This window comes from Bufo gargarizans, chromosome 7, assembly GCF_014858855.1.
Source record: "Bufo gargarizans isolate SCDJY-AF-19 chromosome 7, ASM1485885v1, whole genome shotgun sequence".
NCBI classification, from domain to species: domain Eukaryota; kingdom Metazoa; phylum Chordata; class Amphibia; order Anura; family Bufonidae; genus Bufo; species Bufo gargarizans.
This window is the reverse complement of record NC_058086.1, coordinates 34,235,426-34,253,101: the sequence shown is the minus strand read 5'-3', so window position 1 is coordinate 34,253,101 and position 17,676 is coordinate 34,235,426. Positions and strand designations below refer to the sequence as shown.

General features: G+C 44.5%; 1 protein-coding gene across 1 annotated transcript; it reads right to left on the bottom strand.

Moving 5' to 3' along the window:
• Window positions 1-669: 669 nt before the first annotated feature.
• On the bottom strand, window positions 670-15,234 carry CTBS (chitobiase). The gene is made up of 7 exons (XM_044300802.1): window positions 15,077-15,234; window positions 12,479-12,617; window positions 6,887-7,095; window positions 6,364-6,535; window positions 3,840-3,937; window positions 1,769-1,930; window positions 670-1,683 (listed from the first exon to the last, which is right to left on the bottom strand). Exons 1-7 carry the CDS (start codon window positions 15,200-15,202, stop codon window positions 1,498-1,500), a joined length of 1,092 nt encoding a protein of 363 aa, XP_044156737.1. The 5' UTR covers window positions 15,203-15,234; the 3' UTR covers window positions 670-1,497.
• Between the last annotated feature and the right edge of the window lie 2,442 nt (window positions 15,235-17,676).

Here is a 17,676-nt window from a genome sequence, read left to right as displayed (position 1 = left end):
AATTTACTAAACGAATAAGTAAAAAAACTGGCCTACAGGTCTTGCACCACATTTATCATTATTATTATTATTATTATTATTATTATTATTATTATATGCTTTAGACACTAGAAAAGGGAATGTGACTTAGCAGAAATAGGCATGGTGGCATAAAATACTGCAATGTGCGCCAAAATTGGGCATGCAAAATTTTGGCACAAAGCCATCCAATAGGTGGTATAAAGTTTTACATTTCTAGTACAGCGAATGCCGTGGTTATAAATCTGGTGCTTCTTTAGACCGTCTGATCTAAGTTTTCGCTATCTGAATATTATACAGTCGCCCCCAGTGTATTTTTTCATGGAACGCTCTTTTAAGTAGTACCTCATGGTGTATAAAATGGAGGTCACCTGGTTAAGCTGGCTGCTGAAACGAAACACGTTGTTATAAAATATAATTTTGAGATTTTTCCAAGTCTAAGTCCTTGAAGGTGCATTTCGACGGCCCAAGAATTGGGGCATATTATCAGGAACCGGTTGTTCCCGACAATCTGCCCATGTAAAGGGTGACATGAAAGGAATGAAAACAGACATCTGAGGGTCATCATAAGTCCCCCACTAGCTCTCTTAAATGAGCCCCACTACAATACTTGGATTTGCTTGAGATGTCAGTGAAAATATACAACACAGATCATTTTCTAGTCACGCATTTTAATAAGCAAAGTTGTCATAAAGGAAACAAAGTGGAACAGAGAAAAAAATAGCAAATGTATACAACAATTTAGAAACCCTTGCATTGGATTTTGCATTGATGTGAGGATGATCTAGATCAGGCATGCTCAACCTGCGGCCCTCCAGCTGTTGCAAAACTACAACTCTTAGCATTCTCAGACAGCCTATAGCTATCAACCTACAGCAGGGCATTGTGGGAGTTGTAGTTTTACAACAGCAAGAGGGCCGCAGGGTGAGCTTCCCTGATCTAGATAAACCAGTGTTTAATTTCAAACTGTTGCTGAAGTTTATTAAGCCATTCTTTAAAGAAGTCCTCTGGACACAATAGACAGGAATGGAGTGGCAGCACACGTGCACAACCTTCACTCCAGTTGCTCAGGAAATCCATACTCGTGATCGGTGATCCCTACTGATCAGACTAAACTCAAGGCTGCACAAATACGTTGGTTTAAAATTTTTAATAAAGTCTAATTGAATTTTTCCACCCCTTTAATTATTGAGTTTAATTTATACATGGTATTCAGTAAGCTCCTGTGCTCCCCCTGGTGGTGGCTGTGTAGGCAGCCAGTCATTTATCTATGCAGGGGATTTTAATAGTAACCTGAAAACCACCCCATGACATCTGGTTCCAATAATTTCAAGTTACACTGGCATGGTCAGAGATACATACATAGCAATCTCAAGAAATTTAAGTTTTTTGTAATAATTTACTCTATTACAACCCTTTCAGAAGTGCCGTTTATGCACCACCAGTAGGGCTCCAAAGGACAAGGCCACCAGAGAGCCATTATGGTAGTAAGGCTTTCCACATGTCTGCAGTCTGTTGTTGGGCTATAGGATCATCGGTATAATCCAGCAGATCTCCATGCCACATACCAACGCCTCTGAGACCAAGTTTCTTAATGTACGCAGCCTTCAAAGAAATACTCTGCGGATCATCGTACCAAACCTGATGGATATTTCCTCGTTTGTCCTGTTGAAACAAAAAGACGCGTTTCAGGCCAGTCATCAACATTCAGGATGGTAGGAAAATACAATGGGTGAGACTCTCCACAAACCTTGTAGTTATAGAAAGGAGCTTTCTGGACATCATCCCATAACCTGCCACTCACTGAAGTGTTGACCTGCTTCATGATGGTGCTGTACGGCACCTGACGGCCCACGGCATCGCTGCACTCGGCCCCTCGAAATGGCTTGCTTTCTACTTTGCATTTATTATCCTGATAGGGATAAAGCGACAAAAACAGAATTCATCCTAATGATTACTAAGTATCGTTATATGTGTCTAATAATACAATGTAAGAGAATAATCAGTAGCCAGTTGCGGCTTATCAGGTATATGGCGACTTTATTACGGGTCTCCCACAAATATATCACAGGATATAGTCACTTATCTTGCAGTGTACAATCCAAATATAGAAGAAATATTCACCATATTAGACTCGCAATCCATAAATGAACAGTCCACAAGGATCCTGAGGAAGCACTACAAGGACCACCTCTAGATGCTGCACGAGGGCCAGGCCTGTGACATTTCGGGGGGTTCCTCGTCTGCCGAGATTCTTGAGAAAGAGGGAGGAACAATATAACAAAATAGCAACAGACAGGTGCACTCTGCGGTATTACTAAATCCTCAAACTGGTTTTAAAATTGAGAGATTAGTCAACATGTCCTACGGAGTAGGACATGTCTAAGCCCGGGCACCGCGACAAGGTTTCTCAAGTAGCCCGGGACCTAACACTCTCCTACCTGTGCCAGTGGGCAAATACCAGGAGCCAGTGGGCAAATTACAGGAGCATAAGGCCGACTCACAAACAACTCACCAGTTACCTCCAGCATATATCCATGCTTGCAATGGGAGGAGGGAGGAGTCTGCAAGTCCCACTCAAGACTGTCTGGTATGGCCCAGGCCTCACAGGTGCACCAAAATGTGGCCTGTAGATGGAAAACAGGCACATTTAAATTGGAGTTTATTTACCTCCAGGAATCTCTATATATACAAACTGAATGGAATGACGTGGTATAGCAGGAGGTGCTCAAACCCACATGCAGTCGTGCATATATATAGGGGAGCAAATCCTGCACTTGTGGCCCGTTGCTAATGGCAATCCCCAGCAAACATGCATACGGTGGAGGATGCCCGCAGCGAACCACAAGTACCACAATAGACATCCTACACAAGGTAACAATTGTGTGGATGTGATAATCAATATAACAATATAACAAAATAGCAACAGACAGGTGCACTCTGCGGTATTACTAAATCCTCAAACTGGTTTTAAAATTGAGAGATTAGTCAACATGTCCTACGGAGTAGGACATGTCTAAGCCCGGGCACCGCGACAAGGTTTCTCAAGTAACCCGGGCTACTTGAGAAACCTTGTCGCGGTGCCCGGGCTTAGACATGTCCTACTCCGTAGGACATGTTGACTAATCTCTCAATTTTAAAACCAGTTTGAGGATTTAGTAATACCGCAGAGTGCACCTGTCTGTTGCTATTTTGTTATATTGTTATATTGATTATCACATCCACACAATTGTTACCTTGTGTAGGATGTCTATTGTGGTACTTGTGGTTCGCTGCGGGCATCCTCCACCGTATGCATGTTTGCTGGGGATTGCCATTAGCAACGGGCCACAAGTGCAGGATTTGCTCCCCTATATATATGCACGACTGCATGTGGGTTTGAGCACCTCCTGCTATACCACGTCATTCCATTCAGTTTGTATATAAAGAGGGAGGAACCCCCAAAACATAGCAAGCATTGCATCATGCATGGTCTCCGTGTGATCCTTGTAGTTCTTCTTGAGATCCTATCAGAGTCTTGGACTGTTCATGGATGGATTGCGATTCTAATAAGGCAAATTTCGGGGAAAATTTTGGATATGTGATAAAAACAAACAAACAAAAAAAAAAAGAGTAACGTTGTATCTTGTCATTGATTTTTCTACACGTTAATAATACACTGCATCAGAACGTGGTACCTGACCGCTCCTGTTGTGGTCAGGACCCCAATTATTGTGTCAGCATCTGGGCGCAATGGCAGGTCCTCTGTTGGGAGGGTCTGACCTTCAGAATAAAGGGTCATAAAAAATAAAAATAAAATCTTAAAAAAGTAACAGTAATACCTCTGTTAGTTGAAGACAGGTAAAGTCATAACCGTACCAGGGGACGCCCATCACAAGTTTCTTAGGATTGATGCTGATATTAATAAACTGCTCATAACCTGCAAAAGATTGAAACTCACTGGTGAAATGTGATAACAGTCAGATTTTTACCCTCATCGCACAACTTCACTTTAGGCCGCATTCACATTAGGGCTTGTATTTCCATGTATCTGCTCCATTATAGAAGCAGGACAACGAAAATAAGGGAAGTGCCAAATCTGTCATATGACAGACACAAACAGTGTCCTTTGGGGTTCCACCGTGTTCCACCATGTGATCCGGCTGGCTGGACTCTTTGTCCTGCATTTCTTGACAGAATCTATGAAGGTCCCTGTATGGCCACCCATGGCAGCCTTGGTGTACATTCAGGAATAGTGTCTGATGGTTTATTGCATGCAATTAAATAATTATTCCACTAGTGGGCAGTACAGTGACATGTGTCGTGCAACATTGGATCTAATCATTGTCAATGGTGGTCGCAGTGCAACACTCACCTGCAAAAGTTAAAAAAAATATTTATACCAGTGTCGCAGATCGCACATGACTTTTACTCTATTGACTTTAATGTAAGTCGTGTGTAACACGCAACTTTTTTACAGCCCAATCACATATCTAAAATAGTCATGCGACAGGAAGTTGCAGAAAGGTTGAACATATTTTTTTTGTTGCATGACTTTTCTGTGACTTGCTGTCGCGTGACACATGTTGCTGTGTAGTACCAGTGTAGTGTCCCACTTATGTGTGTACGGGCTACTCCAAAATGTTTATATGCCATTCTATGTCATTTTACACCACTAATGTATTTTCCTTTGTCACAGCTGTAAAATTCCTTACAGGCTGGTGTATGCACTACACCTATCCAACACTAGGTGTCACCCTCACACCACTTATATAGGTCAGCACACAGGAAGTTAGTTGAGGAGATTAGTAGTGAGGAGTTAGGCCTTGTCCCAGAGAGTGAAGCTACTTCCGCCCATGTAGTCCAAGACTAGGACTTACTGATCCGTAGCTGTAACACCCCTACTAGGAACCCTTCCAGGGACTAGAGGGATAATTGTTGAATCTATTGCAACCTCTTCAAAGAATGGAGCAGAAAGTTTTGCCTGCCATAAGGGAGACCACCCTTGGGTTGCTGGATTACTGAACTACTATACTATAGGAAATAGACAAAGGAAGGAAACTGCCTTTTATCAGGCTTTAGTCACCTTTGCATTTGGTGGAGATATTATAAGCTTCAAGCTGACCACCATAACCAAGGACAGAAAGGCCATTTGTCCGAATATTTACTTACAGAGGATCCAAACCACTATTGAAAGGCTGAGTAACAAAAGCAAGATAAGGAACCAAGTATGAGTAAGATCATCATTTCTACCCAGTGGAGCTGAAACCTATAGACACCACCTCACTGAGCCTGGTATGAGAATTTACAGCTTTACGACAAAATGCTGCTAGTTGATGATATTTATTACAAGACTGTAATTTACAAGTAAAGTTCCTGTTTGGTTCAACTACTGCCTCCCTCATCATTCCATCCCATCTCCTCATTGCACCTAACGGTGTTGGTGTCACGAACACAGGGGCCCAGCCGCCAAAGCACCTTACACCCATTACCATCAAGGGCACCTCAACCACCATCTGGTGGGTGTTCCCTGTAACAGAGAGTGCCCCGGAGGATTTAGTGCTGTCTTACTCTCCACTGCAGGGAAGCTACAGAAAAGTGAGTACAACTACTACACCCATTCGGAACACCGTCGCCTCACATATTGCCCCTACGGTCTGGCATATTGCACCAGCTTAAGGGAGCAGTCACATGAATGCTGTCAAAATCTGCCGCGTATATCGCAGCAGAAATCAGAATGTTTCAGCCGCGGTTGTTAAGGCAGTGGACATGCTCATGGCTTCGCTCCATTGAATGTAGCCAAGCTGCAAGCAGAAAGTAGCTGTGATTTCAAGAGGTTGCTGTCTGCACACCGTGCCAAGAAGGGACGTGTCCCTTCACGGAGAGGTCGCGGCTTTAAACCGCTGCCCTGCAATCTTCGGAGCTACCTCCCAAAAAACACTGTGGTATATATACATACAGCTGTCTGCAGATGAGGTGCTGGCTTATTCTAATATCCAAGTCATGTCTCAAGGCTTAGTTAAAGAGCTTAACATTGACTTATAGGATAGCTGCCTTACATCTGGTGGCCTTAGAGGCAGAGCTTGTTAAGAGCTCATTTGCATCCCTTTCCTCCCATATATACATACGTTATGCAAAGTATTTCATAATTATCAGTGAAGTCCTTGGTTGTCCCTTTTTGTTAGACTGTGATTCTGGCTTTTACTATTATGGCTTTCATTGCAGCTTCCACGATAGCTGTCACCTAGTTTTCCCAGTCTTGCTACTTCCACAGCACATGTACCAGGCGCAGGCTTAAACATCATTTTTAGCATGAAAGACCAATGTAATATGTACCCCATTAAATCTCAGTCATTAAATACTGACCAGTTATGGTTTGGTTAAATGGTGCGTTTGCTGAAGCGATACAGTCAAACCAGATCTGGGATTGCTCATCATAGGACATCACAAACAAGAAGTCGCACAGGTCTGCTATGCCCGTATAGTTATAGCAACGGAGGTCGATGTATTTAGGAGACCAAGGAACATCGAAGGTCACCTAGAACAGTGTGAATACGGAACATGAGAATAAAAAGGGTTACGGAGAAAAATGTAGAAATCATACACTGTGGTGAAGTCATAACCTGAAAAACAGTTGTGTGCATGAGGCCAAACACTGATAACACACAGAGAGCAAGAAATAGACACACGGACCAAACACAGATAAACCACTGACCAACTTGTTATGATGTCATCACAGAGCTTTGAATGAGGCCTAGATGAAAAATCTATGACAACTTTTAGGAGTTCACATCACATCATCTCAGAAGAACAAAAAAATAACAGTGATGTGAATCCAGACTAATATGTATGTAAAAACATTAGAATCACCAACTTATGTAATCCTCACCTGTGACCCAGGGATCTCTCTATGGAAAGTCTCAGCGGTTTCCTTCACCAGCGCAGTCAAAGCGTAATACTCGGGGCTATCGGGCAACACCGGTTGTTCTATATCCAGATTAATGCCATCCATATATTGAGCCTTTGCTAGCTTCACCTTCTGTGCTATCCAGGCTGACCTCTTGTCTGAGTCTACAATATCCTTCAGTGGAAAGTCTCCTGTGAAAAAAAGATGGAGGGGGGAAATGACTTTATTTTAATTTTTTTTGCTTTTTTTATTATGTGGATTTTGGTGTTAATAATAAAAAAATAAATGTTAAAAACCTCATCCTAAAACCTCAAGGAATCCTGAAGCTAATTTTGCATTGTTTTTCAGTATGGAATATACTCACTTGGACCAGTTCACACAGTGTTTTTTAGGGCTGATTTGGGAGCATTTCTGCCTTAAAATAAGCTCCAAAAATGGCTCAAAAAAGCCGCCCATTTATTTAATTTTTTTTACACATGGGAAAAAGAAGCAGCACTGAATCTCCCACTGAAATGAATTTGAAGCAAAAAAAAACCAGCTTCATATAAGCCCATTCGGTTTTTGTGAATTTTCCGCACAGATCCAGGTAAAGAACCTGAAGCCGAAATACAGCTTTGTATTGAAGTGAATACCCATTGGTTAAAAATAAAAAAAAGTGTAAAAAAATGAGGCTCCAGCCAAGTTGTCCCAGACACAGTGGCACATCCATTCGTGTGCCTGGTACTGCAGCCTGTGTGAAATGAATGAGGCTGAGCTGCAGGTACCAGTAGAGTGAAGCTTGGGACACAGGGGTCGCAGACTGTAGTACAGGACCTTCTAGGCTCAGGGATGAGCGATGAGACACTCTAAGCATTATGAATGATTATCTGTTTATTGAGTGAAGAGTGTGTTTCTGGGCTCTAGGGCCCATTCCTCAGGTTCCAGAAGTGACGCTTCATGACACAGCAACAACCATTGCTTTACATGCCTGTCTCCATCAGCCTCAGACTTTAACTGGAGCAGTAGAACATGTGCTTGGCCAAACTTCTCCGTCCTCGATCGTAGGGGTTGTGCCCTGAGGAAGAATGGGAGCCCTGGGACCCCTTCAATATTAGACATTGCGGGTCTCAGCAATAATGACATTTATAAGAGCTCATGCCCACGAGCGTACTTGCACAATATAAGAGCACTGGCTGCATGCCCTCCATATCACGGATGTGGACCCATTGACTTGAATGAGTCGGCATCCGCCAGATACGACTGAAGATAGGGCTTCGCCTTTCTTTTTTGTGGTGAGGGAGGCACAGATTGGAAGCCCACGGAAGCACTATAAAGTGCTTTCGTGGGCTTCTGATCCATGCCTCCGCACACAAAAAAAATAGAACATCTGTCTTTGTCCACATGTTGCAGATCGCTGACCCATTCAAGTCAATGGTTCCGCATCCGCAATAGGAGTGCACACTGCCAGTGCCCGTGCATTGTGGTCTGCAGTGCGGGCACTGAGCAAGTATGGTCGTGGGCATAAGCCCTGAATGTCAAGGGTGGAAAAACCTTTTAATAGTGTTGGTCGAGTACCAAAGTGCTCAGTTGCTCAAGTAGAACACCTCGGTATGCTACTGAGCACCCAAGCAAATAGAAGTCAATGGGAGAACCCGAGCATTAAACCAGGCACCCCCTGCTTTGAAGAGGGGAGGGTGTCTGTTTCATAGGAAAAGGTCAGAAATTGATGGAAACACCACCAAAATGGTTCGGGAACGGCATGGGGAGGATGTCTAGATGCATCTTGGACTCCCAAGTGCTGCCAAAAATTACAAGGAAGAGGCACTCCGATACAACCTGTATATCACGTAAAGGAGGGCCTCATTCACACTGTGGTACAATTGGGTCTCCTACACTCATAAAGCCTATGCACTAAGTGAAAGGGCTGCCAAATATTACAAGGAACAGGCACTCCAATACACCCTTTATTACACATAAAGGAGGGCATCATACACAGCCTTGAAAAATTATGATTGATGGCCTGCTGGTGACCCTCAAAAACATTAGGAGCAAGAGCCTGCTGCTGATCTGACCATCTAAAACATTAGGGGTGAGGGCCTGCTGCTAAGCTGACCATCTAAAAAATTTGGGGGAAAGGGCCTGCTACCGAGCTGACCATCTAAAAAAATTTGTGGGCGAGGGCCTGCTGCCGAGCTGACCATCTAAAAAAAGTTGTGGGTGAGAGCCTGCTGCCGAGCTGACCATCTAAAACATTATGGTTGAGGGCCTGCTGGTGACAATCAAAAAACATTATGGGTTAGGACTTGCTGGTGACCCTCTAAAACATTAGGGGTGAGAGTCTGCTGCTAATCCGACCCTCTAAAATATTAGGAGCGAGGTCAGCCTAATAAGCATGTTGATATGATGGAGGAGGAGGACGAGAAAAGGGAGATTGAACCATATACCCTTTTTAGTGGTGGAAGGGGTGCATAGGAATACAGTGTAGTCAATACACCATAATGTCACGGAAGGTGTACAGGAAACTAGAAGACACAAAATGAAGATCCGACTGACTGGATCTAAAGCTAAGGAACAAAAGGGAGAGCCCTGCATCAGACCTGGCACTCTCCCTAACTGCTCAGCGTATGCAAAAATCCCAATGGTAGATGATCGCATATCCTCGTACCTCGACTGTATAACACCTGAACACCCTATAATAGTGAGAGGACACGACCACCGGCTCCCTACACTTGATACGGAGGGAGTCAGGGTCACCTGGGATCCAGCAAACAGAAAAACACAAATGAACGAACAAAACTTATCTGTAGAAGACTCAGAAGTAGGATCAGCATGCACACACTCCAGGAAGTAATATAAACCGCAAAGTGATGCAGTATGGGAAGGGATTTAAAGGGATGCAATCAGTGCAACTACATGACAGCTGAGAGAGGCTAACGAGATGAGAAAATGAAAGCAAAACAAAAGGAACCTCAAGGAGGAGGTTCTGAAGGACGTCTGTCAGAGCTTCTCAGATGTCTGGTGGTGACACATAAAACCCACATTTAAAGTGCCTTTATTTTCAGCCGCTTTCCTATGGTGGAGTAGAGAAGTCAAGGGCAATCCAGGCCTTGTTCATTTTGATAAGAGTCAACCTGTCAGCATTTTAAGTTGACAGTCGGATGCGCTTATCAGTTATTATGCTCCCAGCAGCACTAAATACCCGCTCTGATAAAACGCTGATGGCGGGGCAGGCCAGCACCTCCAAGGCGTAGAGCGTCAGTTCGTGTAAGGCACACAGGGATCACTGAGGACGCTGAAACGGTCTGCTATGTACTCCTTCACCATCTTCCATAATTTTTCCCTCCTTGTGGCACTAGGCCTCGCATCAGGTTGAGTGTGCTGGCGGGGTGTCATAAAACTGTCCCAGGCCTTGGAGAGTGTTGCCTTGCCTCTGTTGGAACTGCTGTGTGTTCCCCTAGTTTTCCCTCCTCATTAGCCAAGGAACTAAGTACTCTGCAGCCAGCGTTGTCAGCTGGAAATTTTTGGAGCAATTTTTCCACCTTCTGGTATTGCACCATTTTGCTCATCCTCTCCACCACAGGAATAAGAGATGAGAAGTTCTCTTTGTAGCGGGGGTCGAGAAGGGTGAACACAACCAGTAATCGGTGTTGGCCAAAATGCGTATAATGCGAGGGTCATGGGAAAGGCAGCCTAACATAAAGTCAGCCATGTGTGCCAGAGTCCCAACAGACAAGACTTCGCTGTCCTCATCAGGAGGATGACTCTCAATCTCCTCATTCTCTTCTTTGGCCCATCCACGCTGAACAGATGGAATAAACCTGCTGTGGGTACTACCCTCTGTAGCGGAGGCAACCGTCTCCTGCTCCTCCTCCTCATCATTATCCAATTTGCGCTGAGAAGACGAACTGAGGGTGGTCTGGCTATCACCCTGTGTTCTTTCTTCCCCCATTTCCACCTCTTCCACATGCAAAGCGTCCTCCTTAATTGTGAGCAGCGAGCGTTTGAGTAGACACAGAAGTGGGATGGTTACGCTGATAATAGCGGCATCGCCTCTCACCATCTGTGTTGATTCCTCAAAGTTTATCAAATGCCCACTGCTCGGTTGTGAAGAGCAGAAGCTGACTGGAAAGGCGACGACCATGTTGCAGCTGGTAATACACTACTGCCCTCTGCTGCTCACAAACCCTGGCCAACATGTGGAATGTGGAGTTCCAGCGCGTGCTCATGTCGCACAACAGTCGGTGAGCTGGCAATTGCAAGCGTTGCCAGACCGGCGGAAGCTGTCGATGACTTGCGAAAATGGGCACACATGTGGTGCCCAGTAGTTCAGGAAAATTGGGGTAGGTTTTGAGAAACCGCTGAGCCACTAGGTTGAACATGTAGGCTAGGCATGGTATGTGTGTGAGCTTGCCGAGCTCCAAGGTTGCCACCAAGTTACGGCCATTATCAGACACAACCATGCCTGGTTGTAGGTTGAGTGGAGAGAGCCACAGCTCCGTCTGGTCCCTCATACCCTGCCACAGCTCTGCGGTGGTGTGCTGTTTGTCACCTAAGCAGATCAGTTTCAGCACGGCCTGTTGCCGCTTCCCCACTGCAGTGCTACACTGCTTCCTGCTACTGACTGATGGCTGACTGGTGCTGCAAGATGAGAATTCAGAGGTGGAAGTGGAGGAGGCGGAGGAGGAGAAGGGGGGTTGCAGCCACTAACGTAGGTGGCAGCGTAAACCCTGATGGAAGTAGGGCCTGCAATCCTTGGCATCGGTAGCACCTGTGCCATCCCAGGGTATGACTCGCTCCCAGCCTCCACAACGTTCACCCAGTGTGTCGTTAGGGAAATGTAGCGTCCCTGGCCAAACGCACTTGTCCATTTGTCAGTCGTTAAGAGGACCTTCCCCATAACTGCATTGGTCAGGGCAGGGCACTACCTTTTATCCCTGCAGTGCTGCCATTTTAGGCAGACTGAGACCACTGCTCGGGCCTCGTCGATGGGCTGGGCCTGATAATGAAGCATAGCCGAATTCACTTGGGAAAGATTGCGTTGCATTACAAGACTCATGGACAAATGCCCATGGACATGCCCATGGACAAAAGCTGTGCCGTTCCCCCCCCCCCCCCTCTTATTGATACATCAACATACTGCACTTTACTTAATCTGTTAAATTGAGTATTCAGGAATGGCTTGTTGAAGAATGCTAGATCAGTGGGGGTCTGACTGCTAGGAGTCCCACTGAAATTCAGAATGGGGGATTCTGGAAACCCCGTTCTCCCCAACCACAAAACTATGGCTACTAGGAGTTTATATACACCCTGCAAATCCATTCAAAGTCTGTACCACTGACACTAACAACTGTGCACCTTAAGAGTTGGCCTATTATAAAACATTCTATATTTTGCAAACCAGTCCCTGGGAACTTAATACTTCTATAATTGCATGTGATTAAAAATTTTGCATTGCCACTAAGTTATTTAATAAAATCTACCAGTATAGCGCCACCTGCTGTTTGTTTAAGGGTGAAACACCCCTTTTAACAAACACACATATATAAGCCTAATTGGTTATTTTTTATGCACATCCTAATTGTAACACAAACTTACCTGTTAGAACAAATCTTGCCCCTTTGGAGTGTGCAAAGCACATGAGTTCTGGGTCATATGGGGCAAACAGGGCGACTGTGGTGACGTGGGCCCAGTCATAGTTCTTCCAGTTATCCCCTCTAACATGAAATACATAGACCTGAAAACAGATATATCACATTTAGCACTTGCTTATAATGTGACTAGTTCATACATTTACATAGGAGTCACATTTTCTTGCAGTTTATTTATTTTACTAGCGTGGTCCCGGAGATTGACCTGTTAGCTTTCCTGAATTGTCTTTTAGGCCTCTTTTGCACGTCCATATCTGTGATGACATCTGTTAAAAGATGGTCAGTGGTCATCTGTGAAGATGAAGGATCCGTATTTGGTCCATGGACACTGCTAGGCTTAAAATTAGATTCCAGAGCCTCTTCTACCAATTCTCAATGAAAAGCATGGACAAAACACAGATGACATCCGTGTTGTGTCCATGGTTTTCACAGACCCATAGACTATAATATGAGCAAGGAATCCGTAATTGTAATGTCCCTGATTGCCATTTCCACTCCTTTTGGCACCTTGCTACAGTCTCCTATGTGCTAATTCATGTCATCAATTGCATTTATATCTTGTCCTTCACACTGTGCATATTTATTCCTGTAACTGTTTAATGTTCATGTAGTTTGCTGGTCTACCACAAGGTGGCAGAAACACTTGGCAGTGCTAGTGGCAGGGAATGGACTGGATTGTCCATTCTCTCTCTCCCTTTAGAAGGAGGAGGAGGAGAGGAGGAGTTGAGTGTTAGTGAGGAGTTCTAGTCCACCCTCCTAAGGTATAGGTTGTGTCCAGGCCAGCATAGTGCTGCCTGCTCTGCTAAGCCCAGAGGCCCTGCCTATGAAGTCTCTATGGTTGCTTGTCCCCTCCTGGGCTAGTATTGCCTAGTTCCAAGTTAAAGCTAGAGCTTGAGGTACTCAAAGCCAGGACAAGAAGTTCCTAGGATTATCTACAGTAAGAGACTGACTACTGACATAGCGGAACTAAGAGAGCGACTCCTTAGAGGAACAGCAGACAGAATACTGGAACAGCAGACAAAAATTATTAATACTGGGGCCCACTATCGGGACATTATTAATACTGGGGACCACCAATGGGACATTTTTACTACCAGGGGGTGCCAATGGGGGAATTCATTTTACTGGGGCCTGTGTTAAGCCACGCCTGCACAGCTTATCTTGGCCAGTATTTTTCACTATTTAGGTTAAATTGTCTTGTTGGCACTTTCCGATAAATAAGTGGGTTTTGGGTTGCAGTTTGGGCACTCGGTCTGTAAAAGGTTCGCCATCACTGTCCTAGCGGGATGTAACACTGGGAGAGTCACTTGTAGAGAAGAATTTGGGTGTCCTTGTGGATGGTAGGTTAATTAACAGCATATAATGTCAGCTGCTTCTAAGCCTAGCAGGCTATTGTCATGTATTAAACGAGGCCTGGACTCGTGGGGCAGGGATGTAATATTACCACTTTACAAAGCGTTGGTGCGGCCTCATCTGGAATATGCAGTTCAGTTCAGTTCTGGGCACCAGTCCATAAAAAGGACGCACTGCAGCTGAAAAAGTACAGAGGAGAGCGACTAAACTGATAAGGGGCATGGAGGGTCTTAGTTATGAGGAAAGATTAAAAGAATTACATTTATTTAGTCTTGAGAAGAGACATAAGTGCACTCAAAAGACAAGGGGGCGCTGCCTCCGACTGGAGAAGAAAAAGTTCAGTCTCCAGAAGCGTCAAAGCTGTGAATCTGTGGAATAGACTTCCTCAGGACGTGGTCACAGCAGGAACAGTGGACAGTTTTAAAAAGGGCTTAGATGAATTCTTAAAAGTAAATGACATAATGTGTAGAAATCTGAGTTTTACTCCCTTTTCTGAAATTCACATCCTCTCCTATCCCTTGGTTGAATTTGATGGACTTGTCTTTTTTCAACCGTATTAACTGTGTAACTATATTTCTACACACTGACACTGTCCAAATAGTGGAGACTGTGTAAGACTGTGCAGAGACATCCTATAGGGAAGGGGAATGGCATCACCTAGTTATTAATTTATTTATTCATTTTCAGGAGGAATAACAGAGGACCAACGCAATTTAAATTCTAAGAAAATATGCTCCAGCATTCTTATGTTATGGAGAAAGCAAGTATTTGCTAAAACAGACATGTCAGGATAGAAGACAGGTCATTTTCAACAGTTCAGCTACTTGGGGCAGATACATGGTAGGACCTGATTTTTTATGCAGCTTGTAAATGGGGTTTTGTATTGTACTTTGCTGTGGATTTAAGGTGCAAAATTTGCATTAGAAAATCTGCCGCATGTAAACAGGGCCATAGGTGCTACATGCAGACAGAAGTTTACTTGCTGCTAACAACTATGCTAAAACCTGCAGGTCAAAAATGTCTAGAATCGGAGCAAATGACAGAGAGCATGTGACATACGTTAAATGAATGTCATCCCTGCACCTCCCCCACAATCACAGGGTTAACAATCAGGAAGTTACACAAATAACACTACATGATACATTGTATCTCATCTACAGAGCTGATACATTGTAACACACAGACACTGTACCTCAAAGTCCCTGGTGTCTTTGATGGGCTGGCATAGAGCTGGGTCAGAGCAGGGGCACTCACCCCAGCAGATAGACGCCCCTATGGAGAGGAGCAGCCCCAGCAGCATGCACCCGCACAGCCCCATCCTCTCTGCAGAGCATCCAGCCCTAGAGTGAGCCCTGCTACCTCCCATACAGGGGTGTAGCAGTGAGGAGGAGGAGGATGTCTGGGAGGGACGTGTTATAGGACGGAAGGAGATGTTCACACTAGATGCAGTACAGATCATTTATGATGATAGAAAAGCGGTACCCCAAACAAAATATATTGGGGGTCCTTTATCATGCTCTTCTGTTTTCTAGAGTGCAGTTAGACAGTGTAGTGGATTAGCCTGTCATTAGTGTTGAGCGAACTTGTGTTTTAATTTCGGCTTCCAAAGTTTGGGTTCGGGTTAGCGAAGAATTCCGTTATGGATTCCGCTACAGCAGACCGGAATTCTATGACGGCATGCACCACGGAAGCCTATAAGAGGCATTCAGTATTGCATTCCGTCATAATAGATTAGCCTCTTATAGGTTTCCGTGGTGCATGCCCTCATAGAATTCCGTTATCACCCATCATGGTAGCAGATTCTTTGATAATCCGAACCCAAACTTTGTCACTGTCACTATTTAGCACAGTATTTTTTAAGGAGTCGCACAAGAGGTAATGAATTAGGTAATGCATCTTTGTATTCATCGGGCGCAGGTGGATCATGTGCGATTAGACTACGAATTAGGTGCAAAAGTGCAGCGAAAAAGTTACATATGAGCCCAAAACAGTTGCATATTTGACAAAAAGTTGCATAAAAGGTATAAAAAAGGCGCAGCCAAATACACGTTTGTGAAAAGAGCATGTCTACCCACCAATGTGACTTTTTAAATAAAATTGTTGTAGGTCACCACTCAAGGCTGACAACACAACAAAAACTAAGCGCACCAACATGAATAGGCTGAAAAAAAGTGCAAAAAACCTAACGCTACCAGAATTAGGGCTCGTTCACACATTGTGCCCATATTGTGGAACGCATTTGTGGATCTGCAATACACGGGTCCAGTTCCGTGGCCATTACGCATCACGGATACGGACCTATTCATTTCAATGGGTCCGCAAATCCGGAGATGCGGAACGGAACCACGGAACGAAACACTACGGAAGCACTACGGAGTGCTTTCTAAAGGTCCCGTTCCGTGTTTCCGCACCGCAAAAAGATAGAGCATTAGGGTCCATTCACACGTCCGTTGTGTATTGCAGATCCCCATAGAACTGCCTATTCTTGTCTGCAATTGCAGACAAGAATGGAACATGTAATTATTTTTAGAGATGGCTCAACCTGCTCATAAAACCTATGGAATGGGTGCTCCTACTGAAAAGATCCACCCAATCTTCAGAGGTTACGATAATTAAATAAAAAGTAGTAGGGCACACCTACACATGGAGACCTATATTGTAACAATGTATATTTATTGCACATAAAACACTTCATATAAAACTGTTCATGTAAAACAGTATAAAAATACTATGATAAAACATACAGTATAAAATCTCTGTAACCCTTTAGTATATTGCACATAGGCTACAGTCTCGGTGCATGAATGGGTCCAGATTCATTCCGCAATGTTGCGAAACGGATCCGGACCCATTCTACGGACGTTTGAATGGACCCTTAATTAATGTTAGGAACATCAGGTCCTTATGCACCTGGCCACCAACCGTAAATGCCCCCCTTAACTCAACTGAATCATCAAATCATCATCTTTAGGACAGCGATAGAGTTGAACACTGTGTTGAGGATGTCAGTATTTTGCGCTGCACTGTGGTACTTGGTTTTGCTGGGTGGTATTTTGTGCTGCACTGTGGTATTAGGGTCTGCTGGGGAGGTATTTTGTGCTGCACTCTGGTATTTAGTTCTGCTGGGTGGTATTTTGTGCTGCACTGTGGCATTAGGGTCTGCTGGGTGGTATTTTGTGCTGCACTGGGTATTAGGGTCTGCTGGGGTGGTATTTTGTGCTGCACTGTGGTACTTGGTTCTGCTGGATGGTATTTTGTGCTGCACTGGGTATTAGGGTCTGCTGGGGTGGTATTTTGTGCTGCACTGGGTATTAGGGTCTGCTGGGGTGGTATTTTGTGCTGCACTGTGGTACTTGGTTCTGCTGGATGGTATTTTGTGCTGCACTGGGTATTTGTGTCTGCTGGGGTGGTATTTTGTGCTGCACTGTGGTACTTGGTTCTGCTGGATGGTATTTTGTGCTGCACTGTGGTACTTGGTTCTGCTGGGTGGTATTTTGTGCTACACTGTGTTATTTGGTTCTGCTGGGGAGGTATTTTGTGCTGCACTGTGGTATTTAGTTCTGGGTAGTATTTTGTGCTGCACTGTGGTATTTAGTGCTGGGTGGTATTTTGTGCTGCACTGTGGTATTTATTGCTGGGTGGTATTTTGTGCTGCACTGGGGTATTTCTGCTGGGTGGTATTTTGTGCTGCACTGTGGTATTGGGGTCTGCTGAGGTGGTATTTTGTGCTGCACTGTAGTACTTGGTTCTGCTGGATGGTATTTTGTGCTGCACTGTGGTATTAGGGTCTGC

Bases quoted from the DNA above. Each gene is read 5' to 3' on its own strand.
- CTBS (XM_044300802.1), bottom strand. From the start codon at position 15,202: ATGGGGCTGTGCGGGTGCATGCTGCTGGGGCTGCTCCTCTCCATAGGG. The intron at 12,618-15,076 runs GTACAGTGTCTG...ATCTGTTTTCAG, and splicing joins AAGACACCAGGGACTTTGAG to GTCTATGTATTTCATGTTAG. The intron at 1,684-1,768 runs GTTTGTGGAGAG...TTGTTTCAACAG, and splicing joins CTCCTTTCTATAACTACAAG to GACAAACGAGGAAATATCCA.